The 22391-nt window shown below is 41.0% G+C and overlaps 1 protein-coding gene across 2 annotated transcripts in view; it reads left to right on the top strand.

Moving 5' to 3' along the window:
• BMP2K (BMP2 inducible kinase) overlaps positions 1-22391 on the top strand; it is a 157569-nt gene that overhangs the window by 82436 nt on the left and 52742 nt on the right. For both annotated transcript variants that reach the window (XM_063458811.1, XM_063458809.1), the window contains exon 3: positions 21613-21718. In XM_063458811.1, the coding sequence (XP_063314881.1) occupies positions 21613-21718 (106 nt within the window). The remainder of the gene's footprint in view (positions 1-21612; positions 21719-22391) is intronic.

Below are 22391 nucleotides of genomic sequence, written 5' to 3'. Positions count from 1 at the left end.
ATTTTATAATACCTATGAGTTTGTTAGACATTGAATTGTATGAAATGGCACTTTTACTTCAACGGTTTAACCCTCCCCTCCCCCCCCAGACGGCATCCGGCTTCTGAAATTTCACTTGAAGGATGTGCGGAGTGCCTCTGTCAGCTGACATGTTCAGCCAAGGGAGGAGTGGATATTGCCACTGGAGGCAATTTAGGGGTTAAACCGTTTTAGAACAGTTTATCTACTCAAATTAAGATTGCCTCCAGAGGCCTCCTGGCACCATAACAACTTCAATTAGATGAAGTTGTTTTGGTGCCTGGAGTGTACCTTTAACTTGACTGAAATGCCAACATTATACAAATGTTTGACAGCACTTTTGTTTGTGTTTTTTTTGTTGTTTTTTTTGAGCACTTAGATGTGCAAGCATTTTATATTAACTAGGTAAAGGGAGATATTTAAAAACGTATATTTGTAATTTCAAAGGTATTTTTAAGGAACACTCCACTGCGTACTTAATGTAATTCAGGTCAGTCTATAAATATTTTTACATTTAAAGGTACTCCGATGTAAATACTGCACAAATGCAATAACAGGCTATTTAACAAACTGATCCAACTAAACAGAGACAGGTTTTGCATATTTATTTTTTAGGCAGACTGCGGTCTGCGTATGTTTAGTGCATACTAAACGTATTATACATACACCAGTAAAATATGCAGTGCCAAATGGTATATTTAAATGGAAATAGCAGTCCAGGTGGAAATATCTGTTTAACATATGCTGACAATTTTATGAAGGAAGTTTAGGAACATGAATTGGAAATATGTATGTAAAACCTTTTTGTACTTAGTATATAGAAATATAGCCATTAAAGGGTTTATTTTATTTTATTTTTTTTAACTTGAGGATACAGTACAGGTGTGATCAAAATTATTCAACCCCCGTTGAAAATCAGGTTTATTTAAATTTACAGGCTTTTAGCTGTTTGCAATGAACAAATCAAACAAAAGCAATCTAAATAGCTCAACACAACGGATGCTTCAAGTGGATTCCCCAAATTCAACTGAAAATGCAACTGGATGTTGAATAATTTTGATTACAACTGTAAGTTTTTAAGAATCAAAAATGGTGGGAAAAGGTAAAGCATACCATTTCTGAGATAAATACCATTTTACATTTAAGACGTAGAGTAGAATGATGCTGCAAAAGTAGCATCAATAGGTTCTTTATTCAATATAAACAGAGAGGATCCACACTCCTTTCCAGTTGACACGAGGTTCTTTATTCAGTGTAAAAGGACATTTATAAAAGCATAAATAATGCAATCCTAACAAACATTTATAAATAACTTTAAATAAGATCATATGGCGTGGTGTTAGATATGAAAGTGAATCAAATTACCTTGAAATAGCATCTGCAGATAATAGTGCCCCTTTAACAAATGTTGCACATCTCCGCAAATGTTCATTATAAAAATGTAGACAATATTACAGTATTACGAAAAAGAAACTATAAAGATAAATGGATACTTAATTACCATATATGATAAAGCATTTGCATGTACACGTCATTACTGCCAGACTTCAGGCATCTATTATATACCATTTGGTTGATAACCTTATGTTAACATATTCTCCTGTGATACAGACAAAACATAAAAAAGCATCACTTTAATTGTCATGACTAGGTATATATTTTGACATCATGTTTGGTTTTGTGGAATATAAAACAAAACGTATCTACCTTTTCAAAGAAAGCTATTTTTTGTACTGCTTTGGAGGGGAAACTAAATGAGGAACAGAAAGTTTCTTGCTAAGTATAGTTTTATATATAAAAGAGAAGAGGTGGAAAAAATTAAAACCTTAAGAAAAAAATTGGGAAAATATATTCTATTAAAATAACAAACAAAGTTGTATGACTATGTAGTAGCAATCACCTAAGTGTAAATCAATAACTGAAACACATACCAATAAATATACACCCAAATTATTCGGTTTATGTGTAATATTCTTAAATTTTTTAGTAATTTGCAAAAAGATAAATAAAAACACTAACAGTGCAAATTGCAAAGACATAGAATGATCATACACGTGCTCCTTCTAATTCTATGGCAGAGTTCTTCAAATAACTTCTTCAGTGAAAATTTCCACGAAAAGTCATTTGACGAAACCGGTCAGAAAGGAGCATATACTTTAAGTTGGTGTCCACTAGTAATTGTAAGAATCCCAGAGAGGAAAAAAATTATCTCCCGTAATGGAAACCATGTATCCCGACCAAAACTCACTACTTAGTAAAGACAAAAAGGGAATTGGGGGCACACCCAGAACAATTTTTTCTCAGGAATGGTGCTGCCATAGAGACCAAAATGTATACCTAACACAGATTAAGCAACAGCGCACACCTACTGTGACAAAAGCTCCATGCCCTGGACGTTTGCCACAAATTTGTGAAGGTGTGTATAGGCTGGCCTCCTGCCCACCAACTATGGCCCATATACAAAGACTCTGTTCGGAAGTTAAATCTCCCCAGCCGCCATTAGTAGTATGCTCTGGGTGCCCCTGGTTTGGCAATTTCCCTTCATGCTACCGTTTGCGTGAACCAAACCCACGAATAGTCCCAGCGGGACTTAGTCGCGACCGCTATGGAGCTAATTTCGGCATTAGGACTTCATGGGTTTCCAGTCACCTGAGCAGGACTTAGCCACGAATGTTATGGAACTGTTTTTGGCATGAGAAGACCGTGCGGTTCCCGGACAACTTGGTTCGCAGTTTTGAACCACTTTGAAATCCGACAGGAGAGAGCTTTTTGGAGGAAAGGTGCCTGAAAATAAGGGGAACAAACGCTATCTAAGAGCAAGCCGGAGTACCCCATATTGCGGCCACAGGAGCTGCCGAATGTTGCGGCCGGTCAGAACTTTAACACGGTGGCGTTTCCCCTACACTGCATGGATCTGAGCGTTATTTGGAGAACTTGGGAGCTCAGATCAGGGCTATTTAACAATATTATATTTGTGGGGGTTCCTATATTTTATGTATGTTATGTTTTTATGCTTAGTCATCCTGACTCATAAATCCATGGGCGTGTTGTGGGAGCGTTATGGGTGTGATGTTTGCACAGCTCAGAGCTTTAATCGCTGCTTCACTTGGGATTTGGGAGAACTACAGCGGATATACTCAGTCGGAGTATAGGGGATCCGTTACACCTACAAATACTGTTTTACATTTTATAAGGCTACTTAAAATGACCTATCTCAGAAAACAAATATGTAGATTCAGTTCCACCATATGGCCATAATGTGTTAAGCCCACTATTTCTTCACAGTACCCCAATATCGGTGGGTCCTACACCAATTCCAACGTGGGAGTCAATCAAATAGTGCTAAATAAGCAAAAGTGCAAAATTTATGTGATAAATGCAATAAAGAAATGCAGTATCAAAACTAAACAATGAATGTGCTGTAATGTATGTACCCACAATGCATATACTATATCAGCTCTATATCAAATGAAAATTACAATTGGCATTGTCTATGAAGGTTCCCACTGGATCCTCCCTAGGCCTCAGTGTTGTGCACTCATACATGCACAAGAGTTCAACATTGACATAGGCTCCTTGCTTATGAAGTGCAAGGAGCTGAAGAGAAAAACCATGGCGCTGGTTGAGAGAGACAGGTTCCCTTGAATCCGGTAGCCATGAGACATCCAGCCAAGCAGTCCCTTTTACGGGTGTTTGCAAAATATGCAAAGACCCCAGATTGTGACAGAGCCGATTTCAGGGCAAACAGATTTGAGCTATAACAATTCACAAAGGCAGATTACTTGTAAACTCCCTATACTCGAAAATGGAAAGGCTGTGTTAAAAAAACATTTATGTGTGTGTTTGAGCAGACCTTTGTTTCTGAAACTAAATGATAGTTGTGTTGTTATTGTTATGTGCAGTGTTTTAATTATCCTGGTTTCAATAGCATGCATAGAATTTCCAACCTCAAAACACAGCCATGGATAACTATAAAATATAATAGTATACCTGCCATTGTAACATTAGAACAGTTTTGCAAAACGTATGCTTTTATGTTTTTAAAGCCTTAAAGGAAAAGGGTTGACATTTTAACTGTGACCGCTAGCAGAAACCCACATTGCTTTAATTGCAAATACAGGGATTCAGCTGTTTTCAAATACTTTATGATAACATGTTTGACATCTTCTGGAATGTTATTCCAAAATTGCAGTGCTCAGTATGAAAAGGTCTTCAACCCACTTCCTCTTTGTAGTACGTGATGGAAAAAAGTACTTGTGATACTGGAGATTGCATTGGTTGTGCAAACAGCTGCATTGAGCAAACTGTTCGTGTATTCCAGAGAAGTGGAATTTGAGGGTCCTTCAATTTTTTCTTTGAATGAGGTACAGTAGTGTATTTACAAAAGAAATGTAGCAGCACTAAACAAGTACAGTAATAAGAGGTAGCACACCTGATACTAGGGGGATCCCTCAAAACCATTAGGATACTAGGACAAGTAGACACAGAATAGTATTGTATTTACATTGAAGAGCAAGGCAACAAAAAAAGTTTTACATAGAGTTGTGTTGCCGATTATGGATTTGAAACATAGCTCCCTGAATATACACTGGTCAGCCACAACATTAAAACCACCTGCCTAATATCGTGTAGGTCCCCCTTGTGCTGCCAAAACAGCTCTGATGCGTTGATGCATGTAATCCACAAGATCTCTGATTGTGTCCTGTGGGTATCTGGCACCAAGATATAAGCAGCAGATCTTTTAAGCCCTGCAGGCTGGAGCTTCCATGGATCGGATTTGTTGTTCCAGCACATCCCACAGATGCTCAGTCGGATTGAGATCTGTTGAATTTGGAGACCGAGGCAACACCTTGAACTCTTTGTCATGTTCCACAAACTAATCCTGAAGAACTGTTGCAGTGTGGCAGAGTGCATAATCCTGCTGAAAGAAACCACTGCCATCAAGGAACACCATTGCCATGAAGGAGTGTATGTGGCCTGCAACAATCACTAGGTAGGAAATACATGTCAAAGTAACATCCACTAGACCCAAGGTTTCCCAGCAGAACTTTGCACAGAGAATAACACTGCCTGCCTTCTTCCCAGAGTGCATCCTGCTGCATGACACACACACCCAGCCATCCACCTAATCTAAACAAAAAAAAAATGTGATTCATCAGACTAAGCAATCTTCTTCCATTGCTCCATGGTCCAGTTGTGACACTCGCATTTCCATTGAAGCCACTTTCCGTGGTTGACAAGGGTCATCATTGGCAGCCTTATACGCAGCAAACTGTGAAGCACTGTGTGTACTGACACCTTTCTATCATGACCAGCATTAAGTTTTTCAGCGATTTGAGCTACTTTAGTTCTTCTGTGTGATCGGAAAAGGTGGACTAGCCGTCGCTTCCCATGTGCATCCATGAGCCTTGGGAGCCCATGACCCTGACACCAGTATACCGTTTAGTTTTTTCATTGCACCACTTTTGGTAGGAACTAACCACTGCATATCGGGAACACCCCACAAGACTTACTATTTTGGAGATGCTCTAACCTAGTCATCTAACAATTACTATTTGGCCCTTGTCAAAGTCGCTCCATTTTTCCAGCTTCCAACACACGACATTCAAGAAGTGGCTGTTCACTTGCTGCCTAATATATCCCACCCCTTGACAGGTGCCATTGTAACAATATAGTTGTTCAGTTCGGTTCACCTGTCAGTGGTTTTAATATCGTGGCTAATGTATGTATATTACGACATCACCTTTGTCATTGAATTCGTGAGGATTTGTTTCTGAACAGCACACAATGTTAGGGGTATTTTTGGATGACAATTTTTACAGCATGCATTCCAAATAAGATCTAGTGATCTAACCACATGCCCAAATATTCAGTACTGCGTTTACATTTTGGTTTTGTCTCAATGCATAATCACACAGCGCTGTTGTCAAATGTGATTGAAAATGAGACTATATGAGTTCCAGCTAGGAAAGGTGTGACTAGGGATGCATAAAAAAGCAATTTAACTCCTAAATGTCACTCAGACTGCCTTGACATAAGTTACCATATGGAATATGCGAAGCACCAGAATATTAGACGTCCAAATATTTTAACTAGAGATTCATTGGATTATTTAGTAGAGTGAGAATTAAAGATCAATTCAAACTTTAGGCCAGAGTAGCACAACTGAAAGCATAGCTGACCTAGAGAATTGTCACTTTAGTGAATAACCATGTTAGAAGAAGATAAATATGAGCAATTTCTCCAGGGCTGCACGTCTTCTGTGGATCTCCCTTCCCTTCTCCGTAAGACTTTCACCCAGTCTCCACTCATTCAAAAAAATCATTGAAAACTCACTTCTTCAAGAAAGCATATCAATTAAACTGTTAGCAGGTTTTTATCCCCCACCCCCATGACTCCTCTCCTGCAACTGTCAAAAATGACCTACTAAGCCCTCAGTGAATACTTTTCTAACAACCTACTTCATACCCGTACTTTTACCCTTTGTGTCACTATACCCCACTCCCTCTATAATGTAAGCTCTTTGAGCAGGGCCCTCCACCTCTCTGTTCCTGTACGTCCAGTTGTCTGGTTACAATTACATGTCTGTACAGCGCTACGGAACCTGATGTCGCAATATAAATAATAAAATAATAATAATGTATTCAGCAGTCTGTGTGTGTGTATTCAGCAGTCTCTGTGTGTATTCAGCAGTCTGCATATGTGTGTGTATTCAGTAGTCTGTGTGTGTGTTTATATATACACATTCATCCACTCATCCAGACAGGATATACACACACTGCTTCACATACACACAGTCAGACAAAGTACAAACATTGTAAGTATTCTATTAGTGATTTAGGGAATTTTCTGCTTCCAAATGTTCTCGTTCTTTTATGTACGTTGTGTGCTGTTTATGTTACGCATATATAATTAATTATGCAAATTAGCATGGCTGGTATTTTTTCCCCAAAAAAGGTGGCCACCCTAGCCACATGAGCTCGAACTAACCAAAGGGCAAACTGTTAAATTTTTGCCAATTTTCAGTGTTAATATATATCCATCTAATTAGTGGGACCATTCTCCACTTCACTCCCACCTTCCAATTCTGCTACTGGCCTACCCTGTCACTTGGTTCCTATTTCAGATGCTGCCATTCTCTAGACCAGGGGTAGGCAACCTTTTAGCAGCACTGTGCCGATATAGGATTGTGATGTCCCGTGGCGTGCCGGTCCTATTTTTTTAAATTGAGGTGTGTATGTTGCCGTATTCTGCTTGTGTTATTTATACTGTAAATGCTTTGTATCGTTGTATTTGTGCGTATATGAGCTATTATATTGTATATGTTCAGGAGTAGTTTGTGGTATCGTGTAAGATACATATGAATGTGGGCTGTGTAGGGGGCTGCTTGTGGAATTGTGTGTGTGGATGGAAATGCCACATTGTGTGTTTGGTAGTGTGTGTATGTGTTGGGGCTGTTTGGGGTTGCATGTGGGGTTGTGTGCATGTATGTGGATTGTTAGCGGGTTACGTTTGTGCGGATTGTATGTATGTTTGTTTGTGGGCTGTTCGTATTATTTGTATGAGTAAATCTAGCAGTGTGGGTGGCTTCCCTAGGTTCCAGTGGGAACCAGGCTGGCCAGGTACAGGTCAAGGACAGCAGCTGCAGGTTGCTCTACTACAGTGTGGATTCCCATTCACTTCCTCTATGTGCTGCAATGCATTACTTGAGGATTGTCCTTCACCACCTTTTCGTATTAGCAGATATCTGCAGTTTCACTGGGACTCCTGATAGGCCAGAGCCTGTTTGGCTGTAGCAGCCTTGAGTGCCGTGTAAAGACACCTCGAGTGCCGTGCATGGCACTAGTGCCGTAGGTTGCCTACCCCTGCTCTAGACTGTAAGCTCATTTGATCACTGTCCTCAGAAACCTATTGTTATTATCAACATTTGTAATAGTTTGCCTCATGTGTTGTTAAAGTCCCCTTAATAATATTGCACTGCAGAATAAGGTGGTGCTATTTAAATGCTGATAATACTAATACTAAGAAGCATATCTTATGGTTTTGGCAAGCTGACATATTTTTGCACTTATCTGAAAAATATTTATAACTGTGTCTTAAAGGGACACTATAGTCACCAGTGCAACTACATGTATTCCAAGCATTTAGGGCCACCCGATAGGCCCCATATCTTCAGGGGCCCGGTCAGCGCTGCGGCCGGGTAATTGCACGACCGGGCTACACCGCAAGGGCTGCTGGGAAGAAGTGACGGCCGTTCACTTACTCCCAGCTTACTGCGCGGAGAGAGGAGAGGCATCCGCTCACTCCCATCATCCCCAGCCAGCCTGCAACTTAAAGGTAAGAGGAGGGTGGCTGATAAATGAGGTGTGTGTGTGTGTATGTGTCTGTGTCTGCATATATGTATGTATGTCTGTGTGTATGTCAGTATGTCTGTGTGTGTGTGTGTGTGTGTGTGTGTCTGTGTGTATGTTTGTGTGTGTGTATGTCTGTATGTGTATGTATGTCTGTGTGTATGTCAGTATGTCTGTGTGTGTGTGTGTGTGTATGTCTGTATGTGTGTGTATGTCTGTATGTCTGTGTGTATGTCTGTGTGTATGTCCGTGTGTATGTCCGTGTGTATGTCCGTGTGTATGTCCGTGTGTATGTCTGTGTGTATGTCCGTGTGTATGTATGTCTGTGTGTGTATGTCTGTGTATGTCTGTGTGTATGTTTGTGTATGTATGTTTGTGTATGTATGTCTGTGTGTAAGTCTGTGTGTATGTGTATGTGTGTCTGTGTGTGTATGTATGTCTGTATGTGTGTATGTCTGTCTGTGTGTATGTCTGTGTGTATGTCTGTGTGTATGTCAGTATGTGTGTGTATGTATGTCTGTGTGTATGTCAGTATGTGTATGTATGTGTGTCTGTGTGTATGTGTGTCTGTCTGTGTGTATGTCAGTGTGTCTGTGTGTATGTCTGTGTGTATGTCTGTGTCTGTCTGTGTATGTATGTCTGTGTGTATGTCTGTGTCTGTCTGTGTCTGTCTGTGTGTATGTCAGTGTGTGTGTGTGTATGTCAGTATGTGTGTGTATGTATGTCAGTATGTGTCTGTGTGTATGTCAGTATGTATGTATGTCTGTATGTGTATGTATGTCTGTATGTGTATGTATGTCAGTGTGTATGTCTGTGTGTATGTATGTCTGTGTGTATGTCTATGTGTATGTGTGTATGTATGTATATATCTGTCAGTATGCATGTATGTATGTGAGTGTGTATGTCAGTATGTCTGTATGTATCTGTGTATGTATATATCTATCTGTGTGTGTGTATGTCTGTATGTATATATGTATATCAGTATGTATGTGTATGTATGCCATTATGTATGTATGTATGTTTGTATATCTGTATGTCAGTTTGTATGTATGTCTGTTTGTCAGTATGTATGTATGTGTGTCTGTCAGTATGATAGTATGTATGTACGTCAGTGTGTGTGTGTATCTTTCTGTGTCTGTGTCCTTTTGTGTCTGGGTGTGTGTATTCCTGTGGGCGGGATTTGGAGGCAGGGCTTGGAGGCGGGCACACGGGGGCCCAGTCCTTGAGCTGTGTTACGGGCCCCACAATTTCTGATGGCAGCCCTGATAGCCTGATCCAATCACAGTGTTTCCCCATAGGATTGGCTGAGACTGACAAGGAGGCAGATCAGGGGCAGAGCCAGCATGATTCAAACACAGCCCTGGCCAATTAGCATCTTCTCATAGAGATTAATTGAATCAATGAATCTCTATGAGGAAAGCTCAGTGTCTGCATGCAGTGGGAGGAGATACTGAATCACAGGATGCTTGGGCACAGCAGATCTGAGTGGATGGAGGCATATTAAGAAGTCCCTCTGGTTCACTGTGAGTGACTGCAACTGGAGGTGTTCCTAGCTTTCAATATAAACACTGCATTTTCTCAGAAAATACAGTGTTTACATGAGAAAGGCTGCAGGGAGCTATAGTTCTCACCTGAACAACCTCATTAAGCTGAAGTTGTTCAGGTGACTTTAGTGTCCCTTTAAATGATCAATACTCCATTTAAATATATATTTAAAATACGTATTTAATCACAGGATAACTATTTAAAGCAACCAGAGTGACTTCAATGAAATAAATAAATGTTGCTATGTTTGTGGAGATTTTGCTTTGCGAATTGAGTGCTCAAGGCCATCCTGTTAAGTTGAAGTGATGGAACAGCTGTTTACTATCTATCCCCAATCATTGGTTTCTTTCAGAGATAAATGCTCAGTCTTTCTTTTTAGCAGTCCTCAAGAAAAGAAGTATGAGGTTACTTTTAGATTATAGATAAGGTAGCCTTGAAAACGGCCAACCTCAAGAGACTTTCAGCTTTGTTCTTTCAAATCCCTTAAATCACATGGAAGCATAATGTTCAGCACATCAAGTGAGCACCTCACAGCCCATTCTCCTGATGGATAGAAGCAATCATGCATGGATTTGGATTCTGTGGAAGGAGCAGAGAGCTTGGTAGTTTCCTACACTAACAATCAGAAATTGCCTCTCTTGGCAATATATTGTCGAAACAATGATTCCTGAGTAGTTTTAAATATATTTGTGTCGTAACACTGAAAAATGGACACATTTCCCAATGATTGCAGAGGAAATCGTGAAAAAACATTTTTGCTCAGTTCTTGCTTGTGTGAATTGTTTTTGGGTATCATGCAAGAAAGAGATCTGTATGATAATGGAATTCATTCAGTTGTGTTTCTCCTTTAATATCACATTGTTTATTGCACACATAAAATGTCTGATTGTTTGTGTGTCTATGTGTGAATGTATATGTGTAAGCGTGTTTACGTATGGTTGAGTGAGTGGCTAGTTCTAAATGTCTGAATGTAAGTGTAACGGACGTTTCGCTCATCAGAGGTTAAAAACCATTTAGGCGATATTCCCCTTTCCAGATGCACAGGCAGCAACTGTAAGCACCAATCTCCCGAACTGCAAACTCTACGAATCCTGGAAACAGCCGAACAGGAAAACCATACAAAAGGGTTACACTCCTGGCAGTCAGCATACAATCCAATTCCCCCAATAACGAGACGACACTTCGTTTTGAGGGTTAAGCAGAATCTCCCTGTCCTGGCACATACAGTCTCTTTTATTCCCAATCCACAACTACAGTACAGCCCACAGGGTATTACAGAACAACCAATCAATCCGTACAATACACACAGACACTCCCACATAAAATCCTCCCCTCTGCCTGTGATATGATTACTGAACACAATAGTTAATATAATTATCACAGGCAGAGAAATACAGTTTTTACCAAATATTTATAACTTCTAAAATATACATGTCACAAACATAAAACATACATTTTCATAATCAGCATGCGAGAAATAAACACATACTCAAAAATCAGGGCAATCAGTTCAGGGGTTAAAAAGTTATATGGAAGTCCTTTAGGACCGACCGCAAGCACATTTTCATGCCCAAAACAGTTCCATAGATTTGAAAAAATGACTAAGTCCCATTCGAATGAGCGTTCGAATCTTCGAACGGGACTTAGTCTCTGCGGCTGCAAAATCACCGTGGGAGAAGGTAAGGCTCAGCGGTGTTCGTGGAACTGTGTAGCCGATTTCAGTTCCATGAATTTGGCTACACATACCGCTGACGGCATGAAATGAACCAAGATGGCCGCCGCCACGTGTTCGTTTGTCAAATGGCAGCCACTTCGACTACTTCGGCACTTCGACGGCATTCGAAGTGCCAATTTAAAAGTACAAACTCTTTCTTTGGGAGTTAAAGGGCCAGCAGCAGCACACCAAAAATCCATTATGCCTAAAACTTGTAATTAAAGGGCCACATCTTCCCAGGCCATAGTCAGAAGGCAAGAGGCGGGGTCGGTTTCGCCACAGTAAGTATGTCTGTGTGTGAAGTATGTGCGTCACTTTGTGTGCTTGTGTGTGAGCATGTGAATGTATGAGACTTGTTTGATATGTATGAATTAAAGTGACCCATGTGGTTGGAAAAACTTGTTTGCATATGAGCAGTTAGCTCTAGTATGCATAAAGGCATTTTCTGCACTGCCACTGTTTAAATAGACTTTTAACGTCTAACTTATGAAAGTATTTGCCCCCTTTTATGTAGCTTTTGGTTTGCGTGTCATTTTAAAAATTGTTAAAAATATGTTTAGCAGTTACTAGTTAACGCCTTCTGGAAATCATTAAATGTTTATATACATATAGTGATACCGGAGAAACTGACGGAAGCCAAGCACAGAGAGATGGACACAGGTTTCTTCAGGAAGGAAGAGATTCTTTATTCGGTTCACCGATCGGGACTCAGAGGGACTGATGTCACCAAAATACAACAAGTTCTGAGCCCCGGACAATAGTGCAGGCTCCTTATATAGGCACATAACTCCTCCCATATTAAGCTCCAACCGCACATTCTCTTGACCAATCAATACGAACAAGAACTAACTTCCTGCTTGACCGCATGGCTTGTCCAACACAATGGAGGAGGGGAATACTACATCCTGTATTCTTGCACATGCTCCGTACACTACTGATCGTATCTTGCCACGTGCAACCAACCGACCGATACGTCAGCATATGCACGTACACATGCCACGTGGTAATCTCGGCCTACTAAATTTATTTTTACCGAGATTCCACCACAATAGGTCTGTGAACTCACTGCCCCTGAATAAAACCCCCCACTTCTTATTATCACACGTAATTAATATCTGGGGATTTCCAGTAGCAAAGCCCTTCGAATATCTCATCATTGATAGAATTGTAAATCAGTCATTGTCTTTATCTTCAGAGGCTATACCCAACATACTTAGCAGGTCTTTTTGTGATTGTAAATATCCTTCATTTATTTTGAAACTTGATTAACAAATAAATGCTTGTTTCATTATTTATCAAAAACTCCCTATTCTGTCCCAGTTCCTCTTTTGTGGGTTTTCTCTTCCCTTTTACTACCTGACTGCAGTTTTAACATTGCAAGCACATTTTTAGAATCCTTGTCAATTCACCACTGGTAAATTATTAGCGATATTTGGCACATACTGCACAAATACAGCATTGTCACTTCTGAGCAGCTCAAAATGCAATCAACTATTCATATAGCACAAATATTACAGCTATAATAGAAGCCACTCTGGACCAGTGCAAATATTTTTATTGCCTTGGGCAAAAATCCACTTTACTGCTCCCTTATACATTCCACATCTCCATTTGTTTTCTTTTTTTACTCTTTTCTTCCATTCATAGGTTTTTCTTTTTCTCTCCCCGTCTCCCTCTAACTTCTCCTAGTCTGTTTTTGTGTCTTTCTGTCAGTCCCATACAGCATTTATCTCTGTTCCCCAGCTTCCTGCCTGTCTCCTATTATCTTTGCCTGTATCCCTACCATCTATCATTTTCATCCTAACTAGCATTTTCTATTTTCTCATTATCATTCTTCCTGTGTCTAATGCTGTGTTCATGGAGGCTTCAAAGTTCTGTTGTCTGTGTTTGGGCTGCTTGTACTGTTTTGTGGGGTTAAGCTGTGTCTGGGGAAACTGCATACGGTATGTGTGGGCAGTCTGTGCATGTTTTGTGGGGGTAAGTATGTTATCTTATGGGAAAGCTCCGTATGTTTTGTGGACGGTGCTATGTATATTGTATGTATAGGGAGGCTTTGTGTGTTGAGTGTTGTGTGTGTGTGGAGGCTGTGTGTATGAGGTATGTGTGTGCTGTGCATGGTATACCTGTCTATATAAGATCTCACTGGTGTAAACGCATATCAGAGCAAAAATAAAACCATCAGGTCAAAGGAACTGCCTGAAGAGCTCAGAGACTGGATTGTGTTGAAGGCTATAAAAATGTGGCTGCATTTAAAGGGACACTATAGTCACCAGAACAACTACAGCTTATTGTATTTGTTCTGGTCAGTAGAATCATTGCCTTCATGCTTTTTGCTGTAAACACTGTTGTTACGGTTGCCCCAGGCTAGCTGAGGGTTGGATCGTAGAAAGGATGCTCCTAGCGCTCACCAAGGACCATCAGCACCGCACCAGACACCATAAGCACTGCAGACCCCACGAACCGCCGCTGCTTGGTTGGGGTCTCGCCGTCTCCTACCCACCCTGTGGGTGAACCTCTCTTCCTTCTGGGAGTGCGAAGCAGGATCAGGAAAGAGCTCTTACAAGAGCTTAGTGAAGCTGAGGGAGTATGCAGAGCATAGCAATCCCTGTAGTGATTATAGCTGTCCCCTCCAAACACGAGTCGAGGCTGCGAGTTGAGGGTCAAGTAGAACTGGTTTAATGAGCACACAGGCCTTTCTTATATACACATTTCCCCACAAGGTTACCACCCACATGGACCTTGTGGTACACAGGACACAAAGTTACAACAGCCAATCAACACAGTACAGTACAGTCAGACACTCCCAGCTAAGGCACACAAACCCTCCCCTCTGCCTGTGATTCAATTGCTGAACACAATGGGCTAACTTAATTATCACAGGCAGAAAATATACAGTTTTTACCCAAAACACAGAAACACCCCAAAACAACAACAACAACAACATTATACATCCCTGGATAGCTCTGATCTGGGCGAACAACATATCCAAAAATCACCCAAATCAGAGCAGAGGTTGAGGAAATTCCTGGAAGTCATATTTGACCGACCGCACGCACATTTTAATGCCCAAAACAGTTCCAAAGAATTAGGCTGTGCGGCCAGTCTATTTCACATAGTTCAAATGCCGTTCGTGCAAATAGTCAGAGTTAAAGTGGCGTTCGAAGTGTCGAACGCCGCTCGACTCCCACTGAAGTGTCGAAGTTCCAGAGAAGGTAAGATTCAGCGGTGTTTGTGCCGTCGCGTGTCCTATTTGAGTTCCAGGAACTCGACGGCAAAACACAGCTGACCACGTTCGACTAAACAAGATGGCCGCCGCCACGTGTTCGACTATACGAACAGCGACCACCCAGCCGTTCGTCAATTAGCTTACGTTTAACCACAGCTTCTGGGAGGTAAATCGGCTGCACACTCCACTTGCGTGTGGTCTGTCTGTTCATTCGGTAAACTCAATTTACCGAACCACATAGGGAAAAAGGCACAAACAAGCCTTTTTGCAGTCTGGGAACACAGCGTTAGCCATGGGCCATAGTCATAGGGCTGGCAATCAGGCTCCTCCAAAAGCCAGTGGCAAAGGGTAGTTTGTCACAGCTGTCTTTTCAGAGAAAATGCAGTGTTTACATTACAGCCTAGTGATAACTTCACTGGCCACTCCTCAGATAGCTGGGTCATGGCTGCCTAAAATGCATCCAAACATTCAGTGTCTCCTCCCTCTGCATTCAGACACTGAACTTTCCTCACAGAGATTCATTGATTCAATTCATCTCTATAAGGAGATGCTGATTGGCCAGGGCTGTGTTTGAATCATGCTGGCTCAGCCCCTGATCTGCCTCTTTGTCAGTCTCAGCCAATCCTATGGGGAAGCATTGTGATTGGATCAGGCTACCACTTCTGATGATGTCAGCAGACAGCTTGTTTTTTGTTGTTGTTTTTTTTTAGGCAAACAGCATGCAGATCTACAGCTTCAGGCTTGAATACAGTTAGATTTTGCTATATTTATGGAGGCATGAGGGGCCCAGGGGGGCTAGATGGTGGTTTTAACACTAGGGTTTGTGTTCCTGACCCTATAGTGATCCTTTAACGTTCAAAAGAGCACAATGGCCTCCATAATTCTTAAAAGAAAGGAGTTTGAAACTTTGCTGGCCACCAAGCCAAACTGAGCAATTGAGGGAGAAGGGCCTTGGTAAGAGAAGTTACCTACAACTCGATGGTTACCTTTATGGAGGGCAGAAACCCCTCCTCACATTAAACACATTAAAGCCTGCTTGGATTTTGCAGAAAAACACTATCTACTCTCAGACTGTGAGAAATAAAGATGACCTGGTCCGATTAAATGGTTATTGAACTGTTTGGCCTAAATTCAAAGCATCATGCCTGGAGGCACTGCTAATCACCCCTGTGGAATACCATACCAACAGTGATGCATGTTGGTAGCATCATGCTCTGAGATAGCTCAGAATGCATCATCAGTAGAATCTGTTCAACCCTTGGGTCGCAGGTTCAAACCCCGGCAAGGTTGACTTAGTTCTTCATCCTTCCGAGGTAGATAAAATGAGTACTATTAAATTGGATAATAGTAACAACCCCTGGATGTTGGGCTAAGGTAACATCCCCTGGACGTACTTGAAAACCAGAGTAATCTGAATGTACCTTTCCTGGTTAAATACTTTGTTATTATTCCCAGCAGCAGGGATTGGGAGACTGATTAGCGTTGATGGAAAGCTGAATGCTGCAAAATACAGATATATACTTTATGCAAACCTGGTCCAAAGAGCTCAGGACCTCAGAATAAGCTAAGTTTCCCTTCCAAGCAAGTAAGTTAGACAAAACTGTGTGAATGTCCTTGTGTGGCTCTCCAGCGACATGGTCCTCATCCACACCCACGTGTCTCTGTCATTTCTGCTAGTCTGCAGTCTTAGAGTGGGGGTTAATCAGAAAATGTAGTGATTAGCATACAAAGTAAATGGTATAAATAAATTGAAAAGCAAATTACGAAATGTGAGTTGCGGAATTGGAGAATTTTTTTAAGTTTGTTACTTTTGTCTAAGTGTTGCAATTCACTCCAGTTAGTGTTGAGTTAATACACCCCTAAATGTTCTGTCCGTTTTCTGCCTGTTTCCTGAATCTGTGATCCCATATTCCCTTAATATGAAATTCAGTTTCATGGATTTTTCATTATATCATTTCCTGACAAGCTTTGGAAATATGCAGTAAAGAAATAGGATGTGGAATACACAATAAGGAAGGATGTACATCCTTTAATCAAAGCTGCATTTGAAATAGTTTTGTTAAATTTATGTTGACATGCTTTCCCCCCCTTATATATATACAACATTTACCAGGTTACAGTGAATAGACTTAATACTGTTTGGATATAAGGGTTTTACTATTTGCGAAAATTACAATGTCTCAGTCATGTTAAAGGGAAAAATAGTCCTGACTCTTCGACCTTCTTGATCAGCTAACTGCTTCTCATACAGGACCTGTGATCTGGATCATTACTGACTTTTAGATAGCAATAGGTGCTTAAAGGGACTTGTAAAAACTGTGTTAAAAGAAAAGTATAGGGGGCGGGGCCGGACCGCCAAGCTGGACGGTCGCAAGTCAAAGCGGCTCCTGCAAAAAAGCTACTGAAAACCCTCTAAAATCATACATTGCCAGCTAAAACCGAACCAACAGCACAGATGCCCAGTGCCAGGGGACTGTTGGACCCGGGGAGAGGCTGGCTCGCTGAGCTTCATTCCCCCTGGCGAGAAAATCTTGATGACCCAACTCAGTCCTTCTTCTGCGGTGAGTGGGGCAGACGGCTGCTGCCACACTATCCTGTACCACAGAGCCCAGCCAAAGGTGCAGACTGATGCGGATCCGGCTCCGTCCCCCCCCCCATGGACCGGGGGGGGTGATCCCGGTCCTCACCCGGTGGCCATGAGCGTGGCTCCACGGTCGGGGAAGGGGGGCCTGACCGCTACCTCCAAAATGGCGGGCGCCATGTGCATGGACAGCAAGGAGAAGGCTCCCTCCCTCCTGGCGCTCACTGCTGCTCTAACAGCCCCTGACGACCGAACCCGCCAAACAGGGAAGCGGCAAAAACCGTGCCAACCCTCCCAACTGCTCCAGCCAACAACACGAAAAACAAGCAGCGTGAGAGGGCGAATGTCAGCGGCAGCGCCGAGGGGACAGAACACGGCTCATCGACCATTCCTGCCCGGGGGGACTGCGCCAACCGCCCAGTGAGACAAACCCACTAACGGACTGATCCTGTGCTCGCCTTACACTCAGCCTGCAACAGACCAGCCTGGAAAGCGGTGGATCTCCGGGAATAATGTCCAGCAAAGAGGACACACACCCGCGGAAGACCGAAGGTATCAAGCCTAACACACCAAGCCAGCAACCCAGAGGAACCCTACGAAAACTGCAGAACAAAACATGGACAAAACAAGCCCTGATACCTGCTCTGAAGGAAGCTTGCACCCTACCACACAGACACAACAGAGCAGGTATCGGATAAAATAAGGATTGCCCCCATATGAAAAGGCCTTGGTCCACTAGAACGCCGACCCCTTCCCAAGGAGGAGGCACAGAGAACCCCGGCGCACCAGGGGGACAGCTTTGCTAATTGTCCTGAATCTATCTAGCCTCTCTAAAACGACACGCATAGATCTCGCCTAGTGGTTAACTTATAGCTTGTACTAGGCGGTGACAGCAGGTTAAATGCAAAATATATGACACTCATAACCAACGTTATATTCCTGCACCACAAGTGTCATTACAAGCATAGACCCACACTACTCAAACCTATTAATCTAGCTATGTCAATATTTACTATATCTTAGAATAGGCATTAAGTTTAAGCTTGTATTTGAATTGTCACTGACACCATCACTGATTAGTACTAGCCTGTTTATGTAGCTACCGTTGAATATATCTGTATTACTCTTGACCCATACAATTTATAAAATGTGCAGCTATCTCAAATGTCACACATGTTTAACACTGTTTTATTAAGCCTGCTAATGCTGTCGTGGCACTGCATGCATGTATGTTAATTATTGCACAATAAAATATAGAATAAAAAAAAAAGAAAAGTATATTCCAGATATATTTATTATTTGTTTTTTTATCTCTGGGGCATATATGTCGCTAAAGGTCTCCTCCCGCCGCCTCCTCCCACCTAAGACCCTTATCCTTCCCTGCCCCCTCTAAATCCCCTAATAATATATCCACTACAGCCTCTATTACCCCCTGCACTTACTACAGTCTGTAACCCTCCTCAGTACCAATTACAGCCCCTATCCCTCACCAACTACCTCTGTCACATGTAAATATAGAAATATATACTGGTGCTCTATAGAAACCTTAATTTAACAAAATATACAAAGAAGAACTTTATAATAGCTGCTGTACCACCAAGTGTAATCTTCCCTCATACACTAATCACAAAAACATAAATATAAAAATATAACAGAAGGTGTAGCGCTACATACAGATAGAGAGTTGTCCAAAATCTTAATGGTTGTCACTCCCGAAAAAAATCACAGAACCATATTCTGAAAGAGAAATTAAATGCTCATAGTGCAAAACTGTAATTCAATATTAAAGATATTATTCTGTATAAGGAACCACTCACATATTACTGAGCTTATAGCCAAGCTCAGGGATAAACGCTCTCCGTAAAGGCGACCTTTCCCCTTCTTTAATCCAAAAAGTATCCCACGATGATGCTAGAGCTCAAACTGAAATATATATGGTGCAATATAGTCTGTAATCCGTATTTGTGTAAGAAATATAAATATTTATACTCACAAGTATGGAGCCACTCTTTAGGCTCTTTACCAACACGTTGTGTAGTTAAGGACTACACACCATATAGCAGGAACCAATAGCCCAATATGGAAAATCCAAATATTTTATTAAGGTATTCTGAATCTAAAATTCTAATGGCCAATTAGAATATCTAAAAACAAATATACTTCAAAACAATTTAAAAATAATTATATAAAAAAGGGCATAAAGGTGATGGTATTGAAGTCCCCAGGATGCGTTTTGACAAAATTCTATCGGCTTCCTCAGCTTGGTAAAAATCACAATACGTTCCTCCTTCTCTCAGGAGTCCTGCTATTATACCTTGTCCGTAATTTTGAACACGGCGTTTAAACGCCGTGTCCAAAATAATTATTTTTAAATTGTTTCGGATTAAAGAAGGGAAAGGTCGCCTTTACGGACCAGAGAGCGTTTATCCCTGAGCTTGGCTATAAGCTCAGTAATATGTGAGTGGTTCCTTATACAAAATAATATCTTTAATATGGAATTACAGTTTTGCACTATGAGCATTTAATCTCTCTTTCAGAATATGGTTCTTATCATCTACTCTGTGATTTTTTTGGGGAGTGACAACCATTAAGATTTTGGACAACTCTCTATGTAGCACTGTTATATTTATACCTCTGTCACATGGCTAAATTGGCCAGATTTCATCACTGACTGCAGAGGAACTGCCTGGGTGTTAGGTAGATGCCCCACATAGTATTAATAAATAAAAAAAAGAGACACTGTAGGCACCCAGACCAGGCTCATTGTAGGCTTATTGAAGTGGTCTGGGTGCAATGTCCCATGTTCCTTAATCCTACCTGGTAATTATTGCAGTTTCTGAGAAACTGCAATAATTACCTCTGAGGATTAACTCCAGGTTTAGTGGCTGTCTACTAGACAGCTACTAGAGGGCTTCCTGAATTGAATCGGACCTTTGGTCCGTTATCTGACGCTGGACGTTCTCATGCTCTGCATGAGGACTTCCAGCGTCAGATTTTCCCCTATAGGAAAGCATTGAAAAATTCTTTCTTCTGAGAAAATCCTAATGCGAGCGTGGCCATTGCCGCGCATGCGCATTAGGTCTTCCCTGTCGGCTGACAGAGCGTGGGCAGAGCCTGACCGGTAAGTCACTGAAGGAAATGTAACCCCTTCTGCACCGCGGGAGGGGGGCGCGAGGGAGGGGGGCACTGCAGGAGCCCACAGTGCCAGGAAAACGGCTTTGTATAAACAGCACTATAGAATCCCTTTATTTATGGCAAAATAATATATAAAAATACAATGAAAACTCAAATGTGAGTGTTTTAGAGCAGAAAGGTGGATAATGACACTGATATAATCATTGAAAGGTTAGCTCTTTTTGTTAAAAATACAAAAAAACTAATATGAACACTAACTTTGTCCATGGATGTGACTAATTGACTACTAAAAAAGGACTTGACATACCCCATTTTGAATAACTTGTTTTGTCTACTTTTACAAATGATATGCCCTGATGGTGGCAATTCTCATTCCTGGGCTGTCATACAGTCTCAAAGGCAGCATAGGCCCAGCAAACCAATCCGGCAAATTTCAATGTGTAAAAACTGAGATGGACAAGCTGGTTTATGTGACCCTTTAACTTTCCAAAAACACCATGAAACCTGTACATGGGGAGTGTCATTGTACATGGGGAGTGTCCTGGTATGGGACATAACAGCACAAATATGTGTGTTGTACTGCAGTAAAAGCCAACAGTAAAAGTTAAAATGCCATGCAGAACTTGAAAAATTAATACAATTTCTTAATTGCTTACATTTTTGTTTTAGATTTTATTCATGTTAAATTGTGTTCCATATATAAATATTTGATGTGAAATGAAAGCCCTATTTCTTCTGATCAAAATTATATGTAATAAGTGTGGGTGCACCTAATATGAAAAAGGTAAGTTATGATTGAACAACCAAATAGCTCAAATTCCAGGCTTTATTTTGGTTTGGTTTTGGCCCAAACTTGTACAATTGCCTCGATCTTTAAGGGTTTAAAAAATACATACATTTGAAAACATGCATGATCATAAACTGTGTAGTTATACAAAGGCCTTAGTCCACTGTACTCAAATGCTGTAGATCAAATAATGTGTAATTTATCAACGCTTGTTCTTTAATAATTGCAGTACATTTTTATTTTTATGTTTTTCAGAAAGAGCTGTCCGGACATAAAAATATTGTTGGTTATTTGGACTGTGCCATTAACTCTGCTGGTGATAATGTCTGGGAGGTCCTTATTCTTATGGAATATTGCAGAGGTAACTCAAGACAAGATTTGTTACCTACAGCAAAACAAACACGGTTGTGGTTGACATTGAGTACTTTTGTGATGTTGTATTTTTCAAATAACATAATCGGTCACTTTTATTATATTATTAAGAATAGCTATTGCAGTATTTTTAGGTTGAATAACCTGTTCCACTCTGAATAAAAAACCAAGCATACTAACATAACACACCTTTAAAATGTTTTTGGAGTGAACAGCAACAGTGCTTCCATTTGCCTAACATTCTCCATTTAATATTGAATATAGATATTGAGATATATGCAGATATATTTATTGACATCTCATCTCATTATCTCAGGTGATTCTGGGAATATTGCTTTTTATTATTATTTTCACCAAAACACAATGCTTTTGCTTAAAACGATGGTGTTGGTTACAAAATAGTAAGGGAGTTTGATAGGGCTACAGGCAAGTGTGAGTGGATCAGAAATCGATAGAAGGGACACAATGGTACACAGATAAAGAGGAGAGGAGGCTAAAAATGGTGTTGGGATCCAAAGCACTGAATTCACGGACTTAAAAAATTGTTTAGCTGGGAGCTTCAGGGGCTGATGTTGACATGATGGAATCAAGAGAGACAAATTGCATATCAGTAGGGGTGATAGGAGGGTAGGTGAGAGGACTGAGCACTGAGATGGCTAGGA

This window comes from Pelobates fuscus, chromosome 6, assembly GCF_036172605.1.
Source record: "Pelobates fuscus isolate aPelFus1 chromosome 6, aPelFus1.pri, whole genome shotgun sequence".
In the NCBI taxonomy this organism is placed as follows: domain Eukaryota; kingdom Metazoa; phylum Chordata; class Amphibia; order Anura; family Pelobatidae; genus Pelobates; species Pelobates fuscus.
The sequence above is the reverse complement of the archived record's forward strand: the minus strand, read 5'-3'. Positions and strand labels throughout refer to the sequence as shown.